Genomic DNA, 21,273 nt, shown 5'->3' on the forward strand with positions numbered 1-21,273 from the left:
AACATCAGTGTCCCCTCTTGGGAGCGACCTTCCCCGACTGCCCAGCATAACGTGGCCACCAAGTCGCTCTCCACCACATCATCCCATTTTACACCTCTACACAGCACTTACTATTATCTGGCATTTCTCCTCTTTATTTTTTTATGCCTCTCTCCATCTATTCTCACCCCCTTCTCCACTAAAATGTAGGCTCCTTGAGGGACAAGGATTGGCCCCACGTGTCATCTGGTTTTTGCCCCTAGAATACAAGCCCTAAGGCTGCAGGCACTTAGCTGCTTTTGTTAACGTCCATATTGCTTAAAGTGTCTTGCACATAGTAGGGACATTCAATACTTCAGCGAGTACGTGTTCAGTAAAAGAATCGGAGAAAGAAAGCCCTTGCCCCTTTACCAAGGTTGCACTGTGATGAAGCAGTTGAAATTTTCCCTGAGTTGCGGCAACGGCGGGAACGTTGCCTCCGTTACAGGCATAGCCTCAATGTTTAGTCCGTCCAGACAAACAAAGGCTAATGGCACAGATGAAACTAGAAGTGTCTCCTCCTCGCTGAATAGTGATGTGGGTGTGGGGAAGGCACTATAGGAAGAGAAAGCAGCCCCCTTCTCACTCCAGGGGGCCAGAAGGAGAAGTCCTAAAGGAGACGTGCACTGCAGCGGAAGCCCATGCCATCAAATAACGCTGGCATCCTTTAGGCCGGACAAAAGCTTTTTTGATGTGCGGCAAAGTTACAATCATACTGAAATACACTATGAAAATATTTCTCACATGTTAACAGATGTCTTCAACAGGTTGGTAAACATCAAAGATTTGTCTGTCTTTTGTTATTTCTATCTCAAATACTACCTGCCTCTTTGCTTCATGATGTTCTCTCTTTGGAGAGGAATAAAGCAAAGACATACAATTATTTACAAGTCAAAATATTTAATATTAGCATTTCATTAGTGATTTAAAATATACTCCTTTCAGAATACGTAAAGTACAACAAATATATACACATTTTAGGATAACTAGATTAGAATTTCACAGCAGGGGATACTTTTTTTTTTTACACTGTGAATAGTAATGATCCATTTTGCGGCAAAATGGCTTTAGTAAATGATGCAAAGTAAAGAGGATTGTCAATGCAAAAAAAGAGATGAATTGTGATAAATCGCTTATATGCTGGACATTAAACAGTCTTCATAGATGGAGTGGCCATATTGTTTATCATCACAATGGGGTGCTTCTGAGAGAGAAGGGTGCATTGGTCATAATTAACACTGGCACAACACACAGAAACCAGGACAAACCAGGATGTATGGTCATCCTCCGTATGGGGACACTTAATGACAAAAAAACAAAATTAGCTTGCTCGTATGCTAAACACATGGTAGGCAACTAGTCCTTTTTGTTTAACTGCTTGAAGTGTTATAATAAAATTAAGCTATTACATCTGAATGTAAATTGTTATTTTTGACAACTGTCAGAAGAGAAAGAGAAATTCAGTAGGTAATCTACCCTATTTCCAAATTGTTCTGATAGAAAATTTTTCCCCTTGACCATAAAAATTAATCAGAATAGAGAAGTCTGCTGGGTACCATTTCTCAGCTTAAAACACGCATTTCAGTTTTTAAGATCACTCACCTTTCAATATTGGCCTGGTTGGCAGATAGAGTTCATCTCGAGTCCCAGCCCTATTGACTGTGGCAATCAGGAGCACTGTGTTGAGAGGATTCTGAGGCCACCTTAGGCTCGGCAGGAAGGCACATGGTGATCAGTTAGCAAGGTCTGCAGGAGACGGGGATACGGGGCAGTGTGGCAAGTATTGCCATCCCAGATTTGGAAAATGTCTGTTTTAACAATAATTCTCTGACATATATCTAATACATAGTTGATTACAAAACAAATAGTTTCATCTTTTGATGTGCTGCGTCTGCTACCTCATTAACTCTACTACAGTGTAACTAATGCACCAACTACGCCACAGGAGAACAATGCCATTGCTCTAACTTGAATGAAGACAGCAACCGCATGACTTGCACACATTGCTGTTTTATAGCTCTCTCAGTCCAAAATCAAAATAAGGAAAGTTCAAATCCCTAACACCTGAATGGAAAGTGATAGAAAAAAATAATACAGCAAACATGCTAGTTAATGGCTCCTCCGTTTCTATCCTTTACTTATTTTGTTGTTGGGGGCTCTAGTTTTATCTACTCAAGAGAATTTTCAGCATTTATTTCATGACCACATATTTTGTATTATTTATCCTTCATGCGACAGAGAGATCTGCTCTGTTCCTTGCAATGAAGGAAAATAGAAAGGATATAGTTGATACTTTTTAAAAAGTACAGGTGGTGTCACTAATATTGCTGCTGCTTTTGTGACCATGAAGTATGTTCTGTCTTTGGATCTCAATTTTCTAATTGTGAAGAGCAGGCAGAACTGAATTTACATGGAGGGGGAGCTCCAACTTCGGATTGCAAGGCAGCTGTCCCGGAATTCGTCTTGACGCCACAGCTCTACTTTTCCAAGAGTGAAATCCTATTGAAGTGGCTTTCCAAAATATTTTGTGGAAAATAAGAATTAATAGACGGCAGCTCCTCATTCATGATCCCCAAACAGGAGACAAATTCATCGGGCAGCAGGTTCTGTTCTGGAACAGTTTCGTCAGGTGAAGTATTTTCTAGAAGCATAGTGCTTTCTCCCTCTGCTGAGCTTTGCGTGTCCAGAAGACTGCATTCTCCTTGATTTAAAATGAGGCTTAATTCTCCAAAAAATAGTTTGTTGCTTAGTGAATTCATACTTGAGATAGAGAGAGGAAAATTAGGATATGTTTTAACCCTGGCATTCTTTCCCAGGTCTAAGGAATCTACTGGTTTGAAGGTTGAGGAAGCCGTTTCATCATCATCGCTGAGATGGTTTCCCCCAGTGAGAAAATTTGAAATCTGGGGTCTGTACCCAGTGTTGAGGTCAGGAATATACACGACTGTTGTGTTGGTGAGCAGTGACTTTTGCAGGCAGCCTCTGGCCTCCAGGGAGCCTGTATCCTTGTCCTTCCTGTAGGCCGTGGGCTCGTGTTCTTCTGGGAGAAAGATTTCTATCTCTGTAATCACCGGATCAACATATTGGACCTGTTCGCTGGAATTATTATTCATAAATTCACTTTTTTCCTGGGAAGAAAAGACGTTTTATTTTACAAAAGACATTTAAAGGGGCCAACTGGGCAACTGAAGAAGCACTGGAATTCTGCTTTCCCTTGCCTTTCGCTCCCCTCCCTCTTCTTTTGTTTCTCTTCCCATACGATTTCCCACTTTTGTGTTATCCTGCTCGATTCCAAATCTTTGTTAAATTCAGCCATGAGGAGCTGAAGCAAAGGAACAATAAAAATAATCCATAGTTTAAGCACATGTCTTGGTTTAAAAATTTTAAAGAGGAAGAAGTGTCTTGCATATTAACTTGCACATTATTTCAGGGCCTTTAAAAATTGGATTTTAGAATATGTTAGAATATTTCTTAAAATCATGGAGGCTTACTATAAGAAAATATTTTGTTGCTTAAATAAAAGAAATGGAGAGAGGAGAATCCTATTTTGCTTCCATTTGAAAATAAGATTGTAATAAATGCTTTGTGCTGCATTTCTAAACGTGTGTGGGCACTCACAATTCAGACATGTTCATGATGATCAGGAGGTGGAGGGAGGTTTTTATTTGTATAAAAGCCTGATGATTCTTCTGGGTAAGGAAAGGACTCAAGGCCTTCCAGTTGATGGCTGGCTTCCCAGGGCAAATAACTCTCACCCAACACGGTTATAAAACCATAGCCACCTGCTATGGACTGAATGTTTGTTTCCCTCCAAAGTTCATATGTTGAAGCCCTAATCCCCAATGTGATGGTATTGGAAGGTGGCGCCTTTGGGGGGTAATTAGGTCATGAGGGTAGAGCCCTCATGAATGGGATTAGTGCCCTTATAAGAAGAGATGTGAGAGAGATGAGATCATCTCTCCCTCTGCCATGTGAGGATACAGCAAGAAGGCAGCCGTCTGCAAGAGAGCTCTCACCAGGAACCAAATGGGCCAGTGTCTTGATCTTGGACTTCCCAGCCTCCAGGACTGTAAGACATAAATGTTTAAGCCACCCAGTCTGTGGTATTCTCTTACAGCAGCCCGAGCTGACTAGAACACTACCCCTTAGTCTTTGGGCAGAAAACAAAACCTCATCTGAGGGAAACCCTAGGGTTCACTTCTAATTCCAGGAGCCCAGAATGGGAAGGAAGTTTGGCAAAAAGGAAGACCTTGGACAAAGCAGTGTGAAGTGTCATTCAAATTTTCTTCAGGCTCAGCCTCCCCAGGGAACTTTCGAAGTGTGGGTTGGGATGGGCAGACATGTAGTCCAAGGTCAGACGAAGTCCAAGGAACTAGACGTGCTACAGGAAACCAGGAAAGCAAGGCGGCTGTGTGCTGAGGAAGGAGGCGTTCCCTTCAGGCTGAGTGGAGAAGTGGGTAGAAGCAGGACCACAGTGGAGGACACAGAAAAGCTACGGGGAGTATTCCAGCGTGAGGACAGGACAGGAAGAAGGGGATCTGATCACAACCAGGTCAGGGACGACGCTCTGAGCCGCGGGCGTCCCCGACTCCCTAGGGTAATTCCTGGAGGAGCGAGATAGATCTGTCAGCGGAATGAGTGTCAAGACTACAGTACCTGTAGTTTGGTGAATATACGCTTGTCCTTCGGTTAATTAACTATGTACTTCCTTACATATGTGGGTTCAGTTGTTCTAGATCATCCCTCCACTGTTAGTAGGCAGGATTACCTCCTTCAAAATTAGCCCCGTCCACTCCTTTTTCTCCTTCAAATATCAAGGATCCCTCCTCCTGCTCAAGCTGAACATTTCCACCTCATCCCTTCAGACCATCCCCTCCCCTCTTCTTCACAGTATTGTTCGATCAATTTCCCCTCTCTCTCCTTGATAGTTCTTCTCAAGCCTGTCCAATTTAGTACAAACACGCTGCTGACTCCATACCCCTCTGGAGCTACTGTTATTCATTCCATGAGTATTTGAGAGCTTACCCCTGTCAGCATAGCCCTTTTCTTCACTTCCCTTCTAGTCTACACCCATCAAAAGATGTCTCCATTCTCAGTCTTCACTTCCTCACTTTCCATTCACTTCTCAACTGAGCCTCTGGACCAGGATCACCAGTGACCTGCTCCTTGTCACATTCCGCAGACTCACTTCACTTCCTCCATTATGGACCCTCCACAAAGTGGTCAGCATGGTGGAGCCTTGCTTCTCGACACTTTGCCCACACCTCGCTACACTCATTTCTCTGACCATCATATTCTGCCTCCTTCCTCGGACCACGTTTGTTCCAACTGAAAACTCCTCACTGACTCCTCATTGTCTTAAGCAGTAGTTTTCAACCCCTTAACAGTGTTCTCAACATTGGCTGTGCAGTGGAATCACTTGGGAAGCCTATGTGTCCCCAACCCTCCCTCCCCCAGAGATCCTGGGTTGTGGCCTGGGTGTTGGGAACCTAACATGCAACCAAGGCTGAGAACTGTTGTCTTAGGGACTTCTCTGGGGCTGGGGAAGGAGTTGATTAATGGGCCTACCAGAGCTCCAAATAGAGCCACTTTTATTTGTTTTACAAATACTTATCTTCCTTACATCATTTGAACAAACGGTTCCTAGGCTAAAAAAAAAAAAAAAAATTTAAGTTTGAAAACTATTGGTCAACAGAACGAAGTCTGAGTTCCATAACAAGACCTCTGTGACCTGATCCCACTCACCATTCCAGCATTATTCCAGCCACTCCTCACGTCAAGTTTTTCGATAAAGCAACACACAACACGCTCTTCTCACTTCTGTGCTTTTGTTCTTGTTGTCCTCTCTATTTTGAATGTTCTCTGTTTCTCCTGAGCGACTCCTTCTCATCTTTCAATGTGTTTCCTCTATGCTCCCATCATTTCTGTCACTGCACTTACATCACCAGATTGCAATGCTTGGATGGTGTGTCTGTCGCATCGACTGGGTTTTGAGCCCTTTGTCGGCCAGGCCAGAGTGCCGGAAGGTAGAAGGAGCACACAGAGCACATTCCTTCCCCTCCCCCACAATCAGCAGCGGTTCCTCCATAACCCACAAAGTCCCCTATATCCTAAGGGTCTTCCCAGCACACCCTTCTCTTTGCTGAACTGGAAACCTGGCCCACCCCTGGTGACACCATCTGACCCCATCTCCCACGGTCCTCTCACATTTATTTTCTCTAATTCCACTGGGTCTCAAGGAGTGAAGTGGTGTCCTCTTGGGATCCATCTACTTCTCCAATCTCAGGTGAAATGGAGGCCCCTTTTGTGTCTTTGCAGCTCATTCTGTTGAGCTTTTCTGCCCTCTTCCTTTCATGCCTGAAGACACCTACCAAATTGCTTGGCCACCAAGTGACTCCGGCACCTGGCCCACCATCTTCCACTTTACTTTTCTCTTGTGAATAGTGTTGTTTCTTTCTTCCATGTCTCTTTTCTTCCCCTAACTCCATTCTCTCATCTCTCTTAAGTATGATTTGAGATATGTATAATTTTGTTTCTACATATGTTTATATAGTTATGCTAATATGCACACATTTGTTAATTTGAACAGAAATTCTACTCTAATTATTGGACTACACTCTTGGTCTCAGCTGCCACTTAGTTTTTATTTGATGGTTTTAGTTACCTGTAGCATTTTCACAACATTACTGTTTTCCATATTAGGAATATCTTCATGAAGCCACTTTGGTATTAGCAAGAAGATTCTTCGTTTAATTCTAAAAAACAAAAATGATGCAATAGAAGAAGCATTTTACTTTAGGACTGGTGCAGGCAATCATGCAGAAGATTGGAAAATCAACTAGAATGGTATGCATAATAAAAATAAAACTTTCTGATGCGTGAGCAAAGATTTCCATCTCTTACTTTAAAAAGTTAAATGGGAAGCTGCTTCAATATCTTTTCAGATTTTCCTCCTTTCTCTATTGCTCTGCTTCTCTCTAATGAGTTGGAACATTTAAAAACACACTAGATTTGAGATAAGTGGGAGAACCACCCTGGAAGTGATACTGTACACATGTTAAATGTGGCCAACCATTATAAGCAGGAGAGATCAGTGTGGAAAAATCTGGAAGACTTAAGGGATATTTTGTAGAACTTTCCAAGGTGACCATAACCACAGAAAAATATAAAGAAGAGAATGTTAGGTAATAAAACTGTATACTTCCAGCTCCTCTAATTCTAAACTTGTAGTGACTCCAAGTAGTGTTGAGATGATAGTGATGGCGCCAAACTTTGTTGCTGTGGATGGAGTAGGAGGCTGAACACTGTCCTGCAGTTGTGTGGTGCAGCGAGAATGCTGGTTTTTACTTAGGCTGGGTGCTTATGAAGGATCCCTGGGGTGGGGTGATGGAAAGAAGAGGGAGAAGCTGTGAACGCCCTACTTCTGCCCCCAGGCTAGCTACCCCTTGGCACCACCACTGTGTTGAAAACACTTTCTGCGTTTACAGTACAAATTGACTTGGGCAAACAGGTTGACCAGGAATTTAGAAGAGACTAAGCTGATCTCTGGCACATTTTTAAGTGTCAACAATGGATCCGTTAACCACAGATCTGACTTGTTTATCTGTTTAGGCCGCTTCTCTAAGGACTTTTACTCAGTAACAACTAAAATGGCTGGATGAGCTTTGCAAGCCCAATTTGACCTTGAACTTCAGGGTAAAAATAATTTCTTTACACATATCTATACAATGTTTAATGATTCAGCTTTTTTTTTGCTAATTCACACTCTCTTTCTATATCTAAAATTAGACAAAATTAGTAAATTCACACTATTGTAGAAAAGTTTTTTATACAGCATGCTGATACAGTGAGAACATATATATATATCTACCCACTCTTGGTTTCATTATTTAAAATGTTTTACCCTCCATTTTCCAGTTGTATTTCTGAAGTAAGGTTTTTATAAATAATGTATAGTTATAGTAAATAACAGTATCTGCTCATATGTAAAATAGTTATATTGGAATTATCCCATTTCTTTTATCTTTTTAAAAAGAATACTTATTTAAATAATTAAATTAGCAAAGAATTGTCCTATTTTCTTATTTGTCATTACCAATGGGAAGTTAATTTTTAGGTTATTCTTAGTAACAAACTTGATGTTATTTAAAATTTCACACTAGGACATCTTTGGGTAATAATACAAATATTAATATTTTTATGTGGTACAAGTTTGAACATTAAGATATTTCAAAGGGCTTTATATTCAAGTATATATTAAAACAACCTAAAACAAAGTTCTTTATTAGTTAGCCCACCTCACAAGGGTACACATTTTTTAATGTGTGATTTAAATACTTAAGTTCTGAGAGAAAAGCCACATAAACAAACAAAAAAAATTAGTAGTATACTTTATTTAGAATAGCTTATTATAAATCTTTCTACTGCATTGCAATTATAAATTTAAAAGAAAGATTATCTTATGAAGCAAATGATGGCAAGATAGAGAAATCCAGTGCCAGTTGGGCAAAGAACATTCCTATGTGTTAAAATCTGTGAGTCCTCAGATGTGCTGGGAGACTGCCCCATCAAACAACTCTAGTCTATTAGCAGATTAGAAATACTCAGGGCAGCTAAGAAAATTTATGAAATTGAAGGCCTTGTGCTCCTCAAAGTCTCATTTTTCAATAACTAGGCATAGATCTTTACTAATACCATATTGGAAAAAAATGATTGAAGGAGGCCGAAGAGAAGGGGCCTTGGGGCTAGATGTTAAAACCCCAACACAACTGGTATAAAAGTGAGGGATTCAGACCTTGCCACTTCTCTTGCACACACTTCACCATGAAGTGGTATGAGGAGAACACACAGCCACACGTGAGTCGTCTGTGAAACAGGCCTTCGAGGTTTTCTGGCAGGGTCATTGTGAGGATAAATGAATGGTGTTTGTAAAGAGTTTGGCATGAGTAGGTACTCATTAAACACTGATCCTTTTGTTTTTCCTTTCTCTGAATAAAAATGTTTATGGAATTTTCTAGGAAATAATTGAATTGACTACATTTTGGTGGCACAAATATATGGTCTAAATCAGAAAACAGAAATTCTACAAAAACCTACCCAGTTCGCAGCGATCTGTTCAAGATCCCAATCAAAAAAAGAATTGACAACATAACGGCAAAGAAGACCATTCCCGATAACAGTCCAATGTCTTGTTGCCTGTTGTCTGAAAGGAAGGAGAAATAATTTTAGCTAAGCATTCACGTCCATGTGATGCCAGAATCATCATTCTCTCTACTCTGCTCAAAGTGAAGGTCATTGGTCTCAAAGGAAAAGAGGAAGTGGGGAACAAAATTAACCTTTACCTTGAGCTATAAAGTGAACGCCCTTTCAAACCTCAGGTTACCTTTGGTTTGAGAATTGAGCTGATGTGTCTGATATCAGTGGGCTCTAGAAGTGCATCTCTGGCCAATGTGGTCAGCATTAGACATTTTTCTGAGCTTAGGCATGCATATTTTATATAAAAATGTTTAGTGATGAACCTCATTTGGTTTGTCTGACATAAGTGAGAATTTATAGTTGCTTGTAACAGAGTCTAAAGCTGGCCACAATCAAAACTGAGGTTTTTATTTTTTTTAACCTTTTGTTCAAGACAGAAGTAATGTACCACTTGTCATCATTCTTCAAACTCTATTGTTCATGAATTTTTTCCTGCTGAGAAAAGACATTCACTCTACTGAAAACAATCTATGTTATAGGAAAGAAATCCAAATTGCTATATATCTTGCACTCACATTTTATGTTAAAAACAATGCTTTTCTTGCATTTTGAAGTTGACTTAATCACCTGAAATTTTTAAATAATTAATATAATATATTCAACATGTGTTACCTACCAGGGTCATCACATTTTTTCCCTAGTACATGAAAAACCCTATTTTCGAATATAGACTATAATTGAGACATATCACACTGGAGTTGGTTCTGAGCCATGCTGGGTACTGGCGTCCCTCACATCCTCTTCCTGCCTTCCTCCCTCCCTTTGGCAAATGTTTATGGGATACTTACCATGTGGCAGATGCTATATGGGCCAGGCCCTGCTTATTTCCCAGCTGCACCCACCATACACTTGGGGGTCTCCAAGCTGTCCAGTCCTTCTCCTAAAGCTGACTGGTGGGCAGGGGCAGTCCCACTGGGTTAGGGAATTAGTGCTTTCCTAAGACTAAAACTCGATTTCAAGCAACTAATGGGGGATCCTGGCTGCCACATACCCTTCGCCACTCATGCCTGGAAGAGGATAGAGAATCCTCACGTTAACATGGGGCCAGCAAAGGGATATAAGGAGGAGAGCAGAGTGACCGAGAGCACAACCTGAGAAACCTGGGTTCGAAGTGGACTGCCATTTATCAGCTCCGTAACCTCGGGGCATAGTTACAAACTTGCTGAAACGCCGGTTTCCTCTTCTGTCAAATAGAAATAATAATACCTATCTAATAGGCTGCAGTGAGCTCCTAGCCACCACGATTCCACACAGATATCAAGGTGCAGGTCTGTGTGGGCGTCTGTAATTAGGGGTCAGTTCTGAACCTTAGCGCTTTGCTCCTAGTTGATTGACATCTACAAGTTCAGGGCGCCCTTACCTTGCTTCATGTTTCTTCATAGCACATACCGCCACCTGACTTTCTCTTGTTTTCTTTTTCTCCCCCATCTATCTAGAATGGAACCTCCATGAAGACAGAGGCTATGTTCCTTTTTTCACTGCTGATTCTCCAGCACCCAGGACAGTGCCTGGCACATAGTAGTGCTTAATGAATATTTGTTGAGTAAATAAATGAAAGTCCAAAGAATATAATATGTTGTTAATATAACCTGCAAAAGTTCTTATACTATTCCTGCCAGGTTTCTGCGCAAGGAGACAAATGGTCTATGCGTGGTCAGTGGTGAAATAGTCAGGCCTAAAGGTTTTCAATTTGAAATTTCTATTTAGAGTTATATTTGCCCATTGCCTAACCTGATCTAATATCTTTTTATGCCTAAAACATTTAGTTATGCTCACCAGCGGAAAATACTGAGTCATATTAACCAATAAAATGGAAGCTGGTTTGTATAAGAGAAAGAGCAGAGACTTCAGGATTTGAAAAACAGAATTTGAATTTTAGTCTTTCACTTAGCAACTGTGTGACCTTGGACAAGTTCCTTAAACTCTCTGAGCTCCAGTTTTCCCATCTCGTCTTAAAGATTGAAAAAGATGATGTATATAGCACTCCTAACACATGGTAGACACTCAAATAATGGTATTATTTTTTTAGAAAGAAGACATTTTGGGGTCTTGAGCCCCAGCACCTATTGAAATGAAAATGTATCCAACTCATAGCAAAAGCTGGCAAAATCCACCCAAATCACTCCTTAAATTCAATTTTAAGCATATCTTTGTTGACTATTTTCCTGTAGAAATCATATAGCATATAGTCTTATCATCTAGAAACTTATGGCTGACACATGATTTTTCAATATGGAGGGTTCAAGGGATGATTAGCAAAGAATACTCAAAAAACCTAAGTAGTATTTTCTCACCAGAAGTAAGGTGTCCTTTAAAGATGGAAGTAATCAGAAGCCGAGAATTCCGAGTATCATGTTGGAATGATTTCCACGTGTCCTGGGGAACTTAAAAAAAAGGAGGATAGCGTCAGTTTCTTACATCTTGCAGTCAGGTTGCCCAATTTCCTAAGAGGGTTTCTTCACTTATTTGGAGATGATTAAAGTAAAACAGTAACTTTAACAGGCTTGAAGGATGGACTAAAAGCACTGTCCTTCAAGTATGTGTGTCTCTGCTCCTTTTTATTTAATTGGGTAAATCCCAAAGAAGAAAACACTGAAAAGACAATGAAAACTACCTAGGGTTTGTAAAACTTCCAAGCATGTCCGCTAATTTCATGAGGCTTCTAGGCAACAAATACCAAGGAGCTTTACTTCATTCACTGAGCCAGAAAAATGCACAATAACTGGTCTCTACTTGATTCCTTCCAGTAGATGATGCAATAAAGTTCAGGTTTCCTTAAGAGCCTCCAAGATGTGTCACTTCTGCCTTTGCACAACCTTTGAGATGCTGTTGGGGAACAGCATCTTGGCTCCATATAAGAAGTTTTGATTAGCAGCCACTTTGATGTCGTAACACAGGGATGGAATGCTATTAATGACTTCCCTCTGCTCCTTTCCCACTGGCAAGGATCCTGGCCAGCCCTGTCTAGTCATAAAGGCTGTCAGGACACTGCTGATGAAAGCTTCTGACCAGGGTGTGGTGAGCAGCCTTGGCAACTAACTCGCTTTTAGTCTGAACTTGAAAGAGTCCTGGAGCTTCCTTCCCCTTCTCCTCCCTCCTGATAATTAAAAGCTGTCAGAGGCGACTTCAAGGACGTGATTCCCCAAGCTGGCAGACGACATTCCTGAAAATGGTTCTAAGCTCTGGATTCCCAAGAGTGCCTCAAGCCCTATTTATTCAGTGTTCAAATTCTTTTTAAAGAATTACTTTTGGGGCCAGGGAGAAATCACAACTTGAGGCATGCTTGACTGCCACTGAGATATCACAGGCCTATGTAACAAGCCCTGCGGCCCAGGCAACTCTCTTTGAGAAAAATATCATAGAGTTCCCATAAAAAGGTTCCTATGGGTCTTTGGAAATTTTTGAAAAAGGCTGATCTGGGTGCAGGCACAGGCTCAACTGAGAGGTCGTTTTCTAAGAATAATGGGTAGGAAATTTTAGAAGATGAAAACATCGGAAAAGCCAAAAGATCTTTCCTGTGTTTTTATTCTGGCTTCTCTGCAGCAAGAGGGAAACATTTCACTGTGAATTGTGACAAATCAGAAATTCTTTTTGGCCTCTCAGTGCTTCATTATGTCTCTTTTATTCCCAAGTATGTGGTTCCATCAAACTCAGAGGGAGCAAGGTTAGGCTCCAACGGCCAACAGCCAGGTTTATTCACCTAAATTAGTATTTTATAGGTTTAAGTTCATTCTCAGGGATCCCAAGCAGGAGTCTGTATCTACGTTACTTTGAAATTTTAAGAATAGAAATATTATGTTAAAATGTAACACAATTTTCAATTTGGCAAGATCATGGGTTTATAGCATATGCTGCTGGATTATTTTTGTTTTCACTTTCATTATTTTAAAATTAGCATTTTTATTTAAAAGTAGTACATGGTGCTGTAACCTAATACAGGTTAATGTAATTCTGTTGCATAAACTACGGGAGGTTATTTGGCAATGAAACTTCAGTTATTAATTTGCATCATATAAAAATAATATTCATATATGACTAGGGCTTTATTAATCCTAATAGAGAATAAACATCATCCTCCTTTAGAATCTTTTTGTTTCCATAGTTTCAAATCAACTAAGTGCTTTCATTTAAATTAGATTAAATTAAAGTCATTTAAAAGAGATACTTAATTATCAGAGGATAATTTCACAAAGATTCAGATATCTGAAGTAAAACAGTTGATAAACAAGATTGTCAGAGAAGAATCAAGCCAATGACAAAATCTTTAGGCAAAGGATTGAAATGAAGCCATATAGACTATATTCTTCACAGCATACCGCCACCAAGTGGCTATGTCATTTCTTTTAAAATCATACTTAACAGTTTTCATTATAAAAGCAGTAAGTGTAAGAGAGAAAAGAATTTTAACAAGAAAAACAAAAGGGAGAGAAAAAGAACCATCCCTAATGCCATCCCTTTAATCCACTCGCTGTTAGTATTTTATAGTATTTCCAAGAATGTTAACACACAAAAGCATTCACGAACACAGAATGATGTACACACACACACACACACAGAGCCTCGATGGCTGAAAAACATTGTTTATTCCAGCTCCGGTCATCAGTGGATTGCCTAACGTGCTAGAAAAGTCTCATGATGTTTTCATTATTTATTTAACGTCTATGGTGTTATGTCCATAATGAGACAAGTCTGCCCCTGCAGCAGAACATTAAATGGTGCTTATTACTCCACAGCACGCACTTGAGGATACTCAGAAATCTCAAATCGTCTGTAATCTGGGAAGAATTTTTATGTAACTTACACACAGTGACATTGGACTTTAGAGTTGGTCTTACAGAAGACGTATTCAGAGGAAGTTAGAGTGGTTTCAAACAAAAAGACGTGGTTCCTTATTCTTGGACGGAGCTAGGAGCATAACATAACAATATTCTTTGGCCCAATGAATACCAGCCTAATTTAATCAAATCTGTGCAAAAGGACTCAGTGTTAGCCATAATGTACTCCATCTGTTTCCTCGGGATGATGCCCAATCAGTCTCCCAGCCTCCCTCTGTGTGTGCCATGGGGCAAAATGTGTTTGTTATTCTTTTTAAGCCACCATTTATTGAGGACTAATTATGTTCCTGGTAGTGTACTAGACTTTACCTGCTGTCCTTCATTAAATCCTTACAACAACCGAATCAGGCAGATAAATACTATTGTCCTCATTTTATGGGTGAGGAGACAAAGGCCTAAAAAGGGTAAGTGACTTGCCCAGAGTCACCTTGGTCAAGGTCGAAGACTGAAAATTCCCATCCAGCTCTGACACGAGTCTGTGCCAGTCACTGGCCCCATTAGTTGATAACATCACTTCTGCAGCAGGACAGCTCCAGACGGGGCAGCTCAGGCAGCCCTGTGAGCAGCCCCTTCCACGCTGCAACTTGGCTGTGGCTCCTCTGGGGGTGGGCCACAGTGCATTAGAGCTGCTTGGCCTTGCAGGACTCCGGACCCCACCCCAACGAGCTATGGTTGGGCAAACCCATTTAGCACTGATTCCTAGAATCTTCTAGCCTGGAGTTATTTTCTTCTGACAACCAACTATTTTCCTTGATTATACAAGCAATACATGCTAATTATAGGATGCCTGAAAAGTATAAAAGAGTATAGAGAAGAAAGTACAATTTTATCTTTGCTCACAAACTAGAAGCAATCATTTTTTATATTTGTCATCAGTCTTTTGTGTAGGTCCGTGCCCTGGTGGAAATCGTGCTCTTGACTAAACGTTGTGTCTCGGTGTTTTTTCTTTCAATATTATATCATGATTCATTTTCTTCATTTTATTAAAAATTGCTCAAAACCATCATACTAATGACGATTTAATATTTCATCATGTTTGTACTGTATTTATTCAATCATCTCCCCCATTGAGAAACTGTATAGCTTGTTGGTTTCAAATACCAGTTTTGGACTCAGACAAAAGTCAGTTCAAGTCCTGGCTCCACCACTCGGAGTTGCATGGCCCTGGGGAAGTTGCTTAACCTCTCTGTGACTTAGTTTCTTCATTTGTAAAATGGGATGATAACAGCACTTCACTCCTGAGGTCTGATGGGACAGTTTATATGAAGTACTTGGTACCATGCCTTACACACATTGAAAGCTTAGTACATGTTAGCTACACTATTGTTGGACTTTTAGATTGTTTCCAAATTCTTACTATTATAATTAGCTTAGGGTAAATATCATTGTACATGAATCTCCTTTCCACATCTCTGCTTGTTTCCCAAGGCTAGATTTCTATAAGTGGAATTCCTGGGCCAGAGGGCATGGACATTTATAAGCCTTCTTTATTTGCTTTTGCCTTTGCCAATCTTGGTATCTAAGCCACGCTGACCAAGGTCTGCATCTTAAAGGCTTTGACCAGAGCTGACACAGGGAACTTTCTAGACCTTTCTTTCAGAAGGTTCTAGATATTCAAGAAAGAGGAGTCATATTGAAAGAGACAAAGGGTGTGTTTTTCAAATTATGGGAGGTTTTTTTTCTATCCTATTTTTCTTAAAACATAAACTTTCCTTTGGTTTCTCTCTTTCTAATCTCCTTCTTCTAATAATCTCAGCTATTTCAGAGCATTTAAGTGCTGTCTCCCCAGGCCACTTAGCTCTGTGTTTGGAATTCAACATTACGGGGCTGAGGGTAAAATTTGACACCAGCCCACGTCAGTTGGCAAAGCAGAAGACAATGGCCAGACGTATCCAATAGGCCGCAGAAGCCTGGGGAGAACAAACTCATTACCACACCTTGAAAAACAAGTCAAACGATGAATCACTTCATGAGTCACATTGCCACCTCTGTATATTCAGGAGAGGAGGATGTGCCTAGACATCGTCAGGAGACTATCTTCAGGCTTATACTCCTAGACTGTAAGTACTTGGTACGTTAGGGAGAAGAAGGTAAGAAGTATATGCATGGCAATGATATTGTTCAAGAGAATGAATAAGAGGAGGAAAAGGTACAAAGCAGCAGCCACCAGGAAATTTTCCTGAGTGATATTGACCACACGGAGGTGTGGGTCTGATGTCAAAGTGTAGCAAAAATGTTCATGATATAATATTGAAAGAAAAAAAACCAAGACACACTTCTTCTATGTGCAAGAATGGGCAGCTTCCAAGTTTTACCCAGGGGTTTAAGATTCTTCAAAAGCGCAGCCTTGCTCTCAAGTATAACGTGCGCCTGTTCCTGAGTGTGAATAGTCTAGTGGACATTTGCCATTTTTCAGTTGCTCAGCACCAGGACATACGTCTTTGTGGGCATCCTAAAATAGGTAAGAGGCAGAGAGGGCTTCCCCCTCTGGAAGCCTCAATGGAGCAGAGACTCCCTCTCCCCACAGCCAGCAAGTAGCCACACCCAGATGCCCTCAGCCTGGCCCAGCAGATGCCCTCCTCCCCCACTGGCACAGGACACACAGCTCCAGGAAGTCCACCAGGTTCTGGTGACAGCAGTACCAGTGGGGTGCCCAGGGCACAGGGCAGACAGGTGCAGTGACCACAGTGCCAGCTGCAGGGTCCTCACCAGATCCTTCCTAGGTAGTGATTTTGGCTGAGGTTCTGGCTCGTGCTGTCCCTTGGATACTGCTCCTGGCCATTTTGCCAGCTTTCCTACTGATTTCCAGCTATCTTTCCAATAATTCCCTCTCTGCTTAAGAGAACCAGAGTTGATTTCTTTTGCTTGCACTTAATCACAGTGACTAGTAGAAATTGCAATAGTACATGGTGGGTGGATAAGTGAGGAGATGTGGTAGGACAAATAATGACCTCCCTGCCAAAGATGTCCATGTCCTAATCCCCAGAACATGTGAATAGATTACCTTTTTTTTACTTTTTTTTTTTTTTTTTTGTGAGGAAGATCAGCCCTGGGCTAACATCTGCCAATCCTCTTCTTTGTTTTTTTTTGCTGAGGAAGACTGGCCCTGGGCTAACATCTGTGACCATCTTCCTCCACTTTATATGGGACGCTGCCACAGCATGGCTTGACAAGCGGTGCGTGGGTGCATGCCCCAGATCTGAACCGGCGAACCCGAGCACTTAACCGCTTGAGCCGGGGCCGGCCCCTGAATAGATTACCTTATATGGCAAAAGGGCCTTGAGATGGGGAGATTATCCTAGATTATAGGGGTGGGCCCAATAAAATCACAAATGTCCTTATAAGAAGGCAGGAAGGTCAGAGTCAGAGAAAGAGATTGGAAGATGCTATGCTTCTAGATTGGAAGATGGAAGATGGGGCCACAAGCCAAGAAATGCAGGCAGCCTCTAGAATTGGGAAAAAGCAATGAAACTGATTCTCTCCTAGAGCCTCCAGAAGGAGCATAGTCTTGCTGAGATCTTGATTTTAGCCCAGTGATATTTATTTTGGATTTCTCACCTCCAGAACTATAAGATAAGACATTTGTATTGTTTTAAGCCACTAAGTTTGTGATAACTTGTTACAGCAGCAAAGGAAACTAACACAGGAGATTATTACTTCCTCATAGAAAAGCATAATCTTTATTCTTTATTAGTGGATATTGCAGATCTCAGAGAGACTGTGAAACTCTGAGGAGCTGTTTTTTATTCTATAGAACTCTGGTGATTTATTAGGGACCGGAAATGAAGATTACATAAATCCGGATGAAGAGTCTAAAATGATTAGTATTTCAAGGAACACTGTGTGTCAGTTTAACCCAGTTTAGTAACCATGAATCTACAAATTTATAACCCATCTTAATATGAATGAATCAGAAATCTCTAACTACAAATAATGGAATTTTTGAAAAGTACACCCTGTGTGCCATCCTCTAATTTGCGTTATATTTAATATCACCTATATTTAGCTCCATTGACATAACATTTGTTTTTTCTCTTTTAGTTACTAAATGTCCTGAAAAATTAGTAAGAATCTCTAACGAGGCATTGGTAATGCACAACCAATGGTGTGTTGTGAAAACAAAATGCACTGTGGTTCAATGTCTTGCTCGTACTTGCCTTCCTCTGGAGAACGGTCAAAAAAAGAATAACATGATTTCTCTGGGAAACTTTTCTACTGCAAGTAGCAATTCCGGCAAGTTGATTAGTCATCATGAAATGTGACTGCCCTTCCCTCACGCCTCTGACTTGTCGTTAGAGGGGTGATAGAGCCTGCACCTTTTCTGCATCGTGGAGGACCTGGATCACAGCGAGGAACTGGACAACAGTCCTGCCTAGAAGTCGTCTTTTCACCTTTTCTACAACGGTAGTAGTGAATTTAGGGAATTGACTTGCACATTTTTAGTGTTAGTTTCTACGCTAAGTTATCTTTTCCCCTTCAGGGCTTTTTCTATACTGCATACAGACCCCAAGAATTTTTACAGCGACTATCCAGGTTGGAGGTTTGGAAGCTCCGACCACAGCCCTCGCAGGTTCACAGAACCTCAGCTGAAACCTCACATCCAGAGGCAGGGTAGAGTCTAGGCAGAGGGGGTAACGTGGGACGTGATGGTTCTCTGGGGCAATGGTTCCACATCCTGTGCTTCTGGGGCTCCTGAGCTGCTGAGGTGGGCTGGGGTGATCAGCGACTCAGGAAGTGGTGGGCAGGAGGAAGAGGAAGCAGAGAGGTGACCAGATAGTACAAGAGATGATGGCCTGAGATTCTCACCTGACCACCCTTTTCCGCCCCCACCAAACCACTCTTACTAAGGCAGTGGCTTGGGCAATCAGGTCTCCCCCTTTCTGTGCACGTTTCCTGCCCACCCTCTACGTCATCCTTCCTGACACTTCTCCCTCTTGAAGGGTGTCTGATCTCTCCAGCAGCAGTTCTTACACTGCACTGCAGAAGTATCACTTGGCTAGAGGCTCAGGAGTCTGCATTTAAACTCGTTTCCAAGCATTTCTGATGCAGATGGACCACGGGCCCCACTCTGAGAAGAACTGCTTTCTAGACACTTTACTGGGCCAGGACCAGCTGGAAAAACACATTATGAATTGCCCTTCAGTGGTCCTGTCTGGGCAAGGCCACCTGTTCCACCGGTACTTTGTCCTCATTTAGGACTGCCCTGTCCAGTCCCAAGGTCCCTGGAGTCCTGTGGTTTCATGCTCCTCGCCTTAACCCAAATCCGCTTCCACATCTTGTATTCATGCCCAAGGAGAAATAGTTGATAGCATCGTATGATTAATAGTTTTTGCATTTTCATAACAAACATTACATTAAAAATGAAGCTCTTTTGGCATAGTTTTATCATTAGCTCATGTGTAGAGGAGGATTTGGTTAGGTGGTTGAGGGAGGCGGACACAGGACACTCCTAGGTCTCCTCGGAAGGAAACCAGCAGCGCTATGATTCAGGTGCTAGAATCCCACAGCCTGATTATGCCCTGGCTCCACCATTTACCAGCTTTGTGACATTTGGCAAAACTGCTTAATCTCCCTGGGCCTCATCTTCTGCATCTGCACAATTGGAATAATAATATTTTAGGGCTGCAGTGATGAGGAAATGACAGTTCATATGTAAAATGCTTATCACAGTGCCCAACACACAGTGAGCGTCTGATCAAGGTTAGCTATCATTATTTATTATCCTGAAGTCACCCTGGGTTCAGTCAATTAGCCTCTTGCTATTGTACCAGGAGAGAAAAATGTGAGTCTCTAACCCAGAAAAACTTCTCCCGTGTGTTTTCTAAAGCCTGATATTATATTCTAAGATATTGATTTTTTCTTTTTCTTTTTTAGTATAAGGTTTTGTTTTCCCTTGAAGTCCAACTACTCCAGGGAAGGAAAAGATAATAAGTCTTGTAAGTCATTGAACCCTTACTGTAACGGAGTTTGTTCAGTTTCTTTTGGAGACTAGGTTTTTAAAGGCCAAGGAAAGGCATTATCCAGAGGGGAAGTGAACCACAAGAATGCTGAGGGCCCGTAGGACAAGCCGTACCTACTTTACGATTTGCCCTGCAGTGCCATCTGGACATAATTTTGAAAATGCCTTGTTTTGAGATGAATCAATTCAGTTACACACACGTAAGAATTTTAGAGAACACCTAGTGCATGGTAGGGTGTAAATGAACACTTCATGAATGACTAAATGAATGACTGGCTTTTCACGGATACCTTTAAAAAAAGTAATTGATATTAAAGATTTACTAAAAAGCAATTTGGCAATTTGCAACAAGCATCTTAAAATGTGCTTAACTCTTGATCCAATAAGACCCAAAGACATAGGAGAGTTTATATACAAAGCTATTCAAAGAAGTTTATTGTTAATGGAAAAAAATGCAATAACCTAGATATTGTTAAAATAGGGAAATGATTAAATAAATTATAGTACGTTCATAAACTGGTATGCTGTGCAGCCATTAAATAGGTTTTTAAACTCAACAAGATAGATTAAATAAGAAAATCAGAGCATAAAACAGTGTATACACCATAGCACCAATGGTTAAAAAATATGTGCATAGGAAAAAACTAGTATTAAATCCGTTAAAATATAAACAGCAGTTATATCTAGATTATAAATTACAATAAACTTGTATTGCTTTTACAAGCAGAAGAAAAGAGATAAATTTTCAAACAGATTTAAAATTAGCACTTTCTCCAACATTCACTGTTTCTCCTTTAACGTGTCTTAGAAAGGAATCTGTCTATGGTTCTTTTTCGCTAACCTGTTAAACTTGGATAGACACAAGTTTTCAGGGATATTTAATTTTAACTGGTATTTTGCCTCTTACGTGATTTTTTTTCCTTAGGAAACAAAGACTTTACATCTAGACGTGTTGCAGGGTAGTGGTGTTGTTCCTTTCGCTTCCACCCGAGGGTTAAGACCTTTACTTTAAAGGAGAGCATCTGTGGTCCAGGACTTGACCTGCTGGATACTTTAGTCAGCCGCTCCTCCACTTGGATGTAATTGGTTAGGAACGAGATTGACGAGATTGCTGAGGGCTGGTGGTGAGTTAAGAAAACTTGTGTTCTAGTTTAGGTGCCATTGCCCACCGGCAACGTGCTATTTAGCAAGCCATGCCTCAGTTTC

At 41.0% G+C, this 21,273-nt stretch overlaps 1 protein-coding gene across 1 annotated transcript in view; it reads right to left on the bottom strand.

Moving 5' to 3' along the window:
- Positions 1-2,309: 2,309 nt before the first annotated feature.
- IL23R (interleukin 23 receptor) overlaps positions 2,310-21,273 on the bottom strand; it is a 53,517-nt gene continuing 34,553 nt past the window's right edge. The window contains exons 7-10 of the mRNA XM_014788263.2: positions 11,568-11,657; positions 9,115-9,220; positions 6,683-6,773; positions 2,310-3,146 (exon numbers count right to left, since the gene is read on the bottom strand). Coding sequence (XP_014643749.1) covers positions 2,496-3,146; positions 6,683-6,773; positions 9,115-9,220; positions 11,568-11,657 — 938 coding nt within the window. The 3' untranslated portion in view covers positions 2,310-2,495. The remainder of the gene's footprint in view (positions 3,147-6,682; positions 6,774-9,114; positions 9,221-11,567; positions 11,658-21,273) is intronic.

Source organism: Ceratotherium simum, chromosome 2 (assembly GCF_057802395.1).
Source record: "Ceratotherium simum simum isolate JZ-2026a chromosome 2, ASM5780239v1, whole genome shotgun sequence".
In the NCBI taxonomy this organism is placed as follows: Eukaryota; Metazoa; Chordata; class Mammalia; order Perissodactyla; family Rhinocerotidae; genus Ceratotherium; species Ceratotherium simum.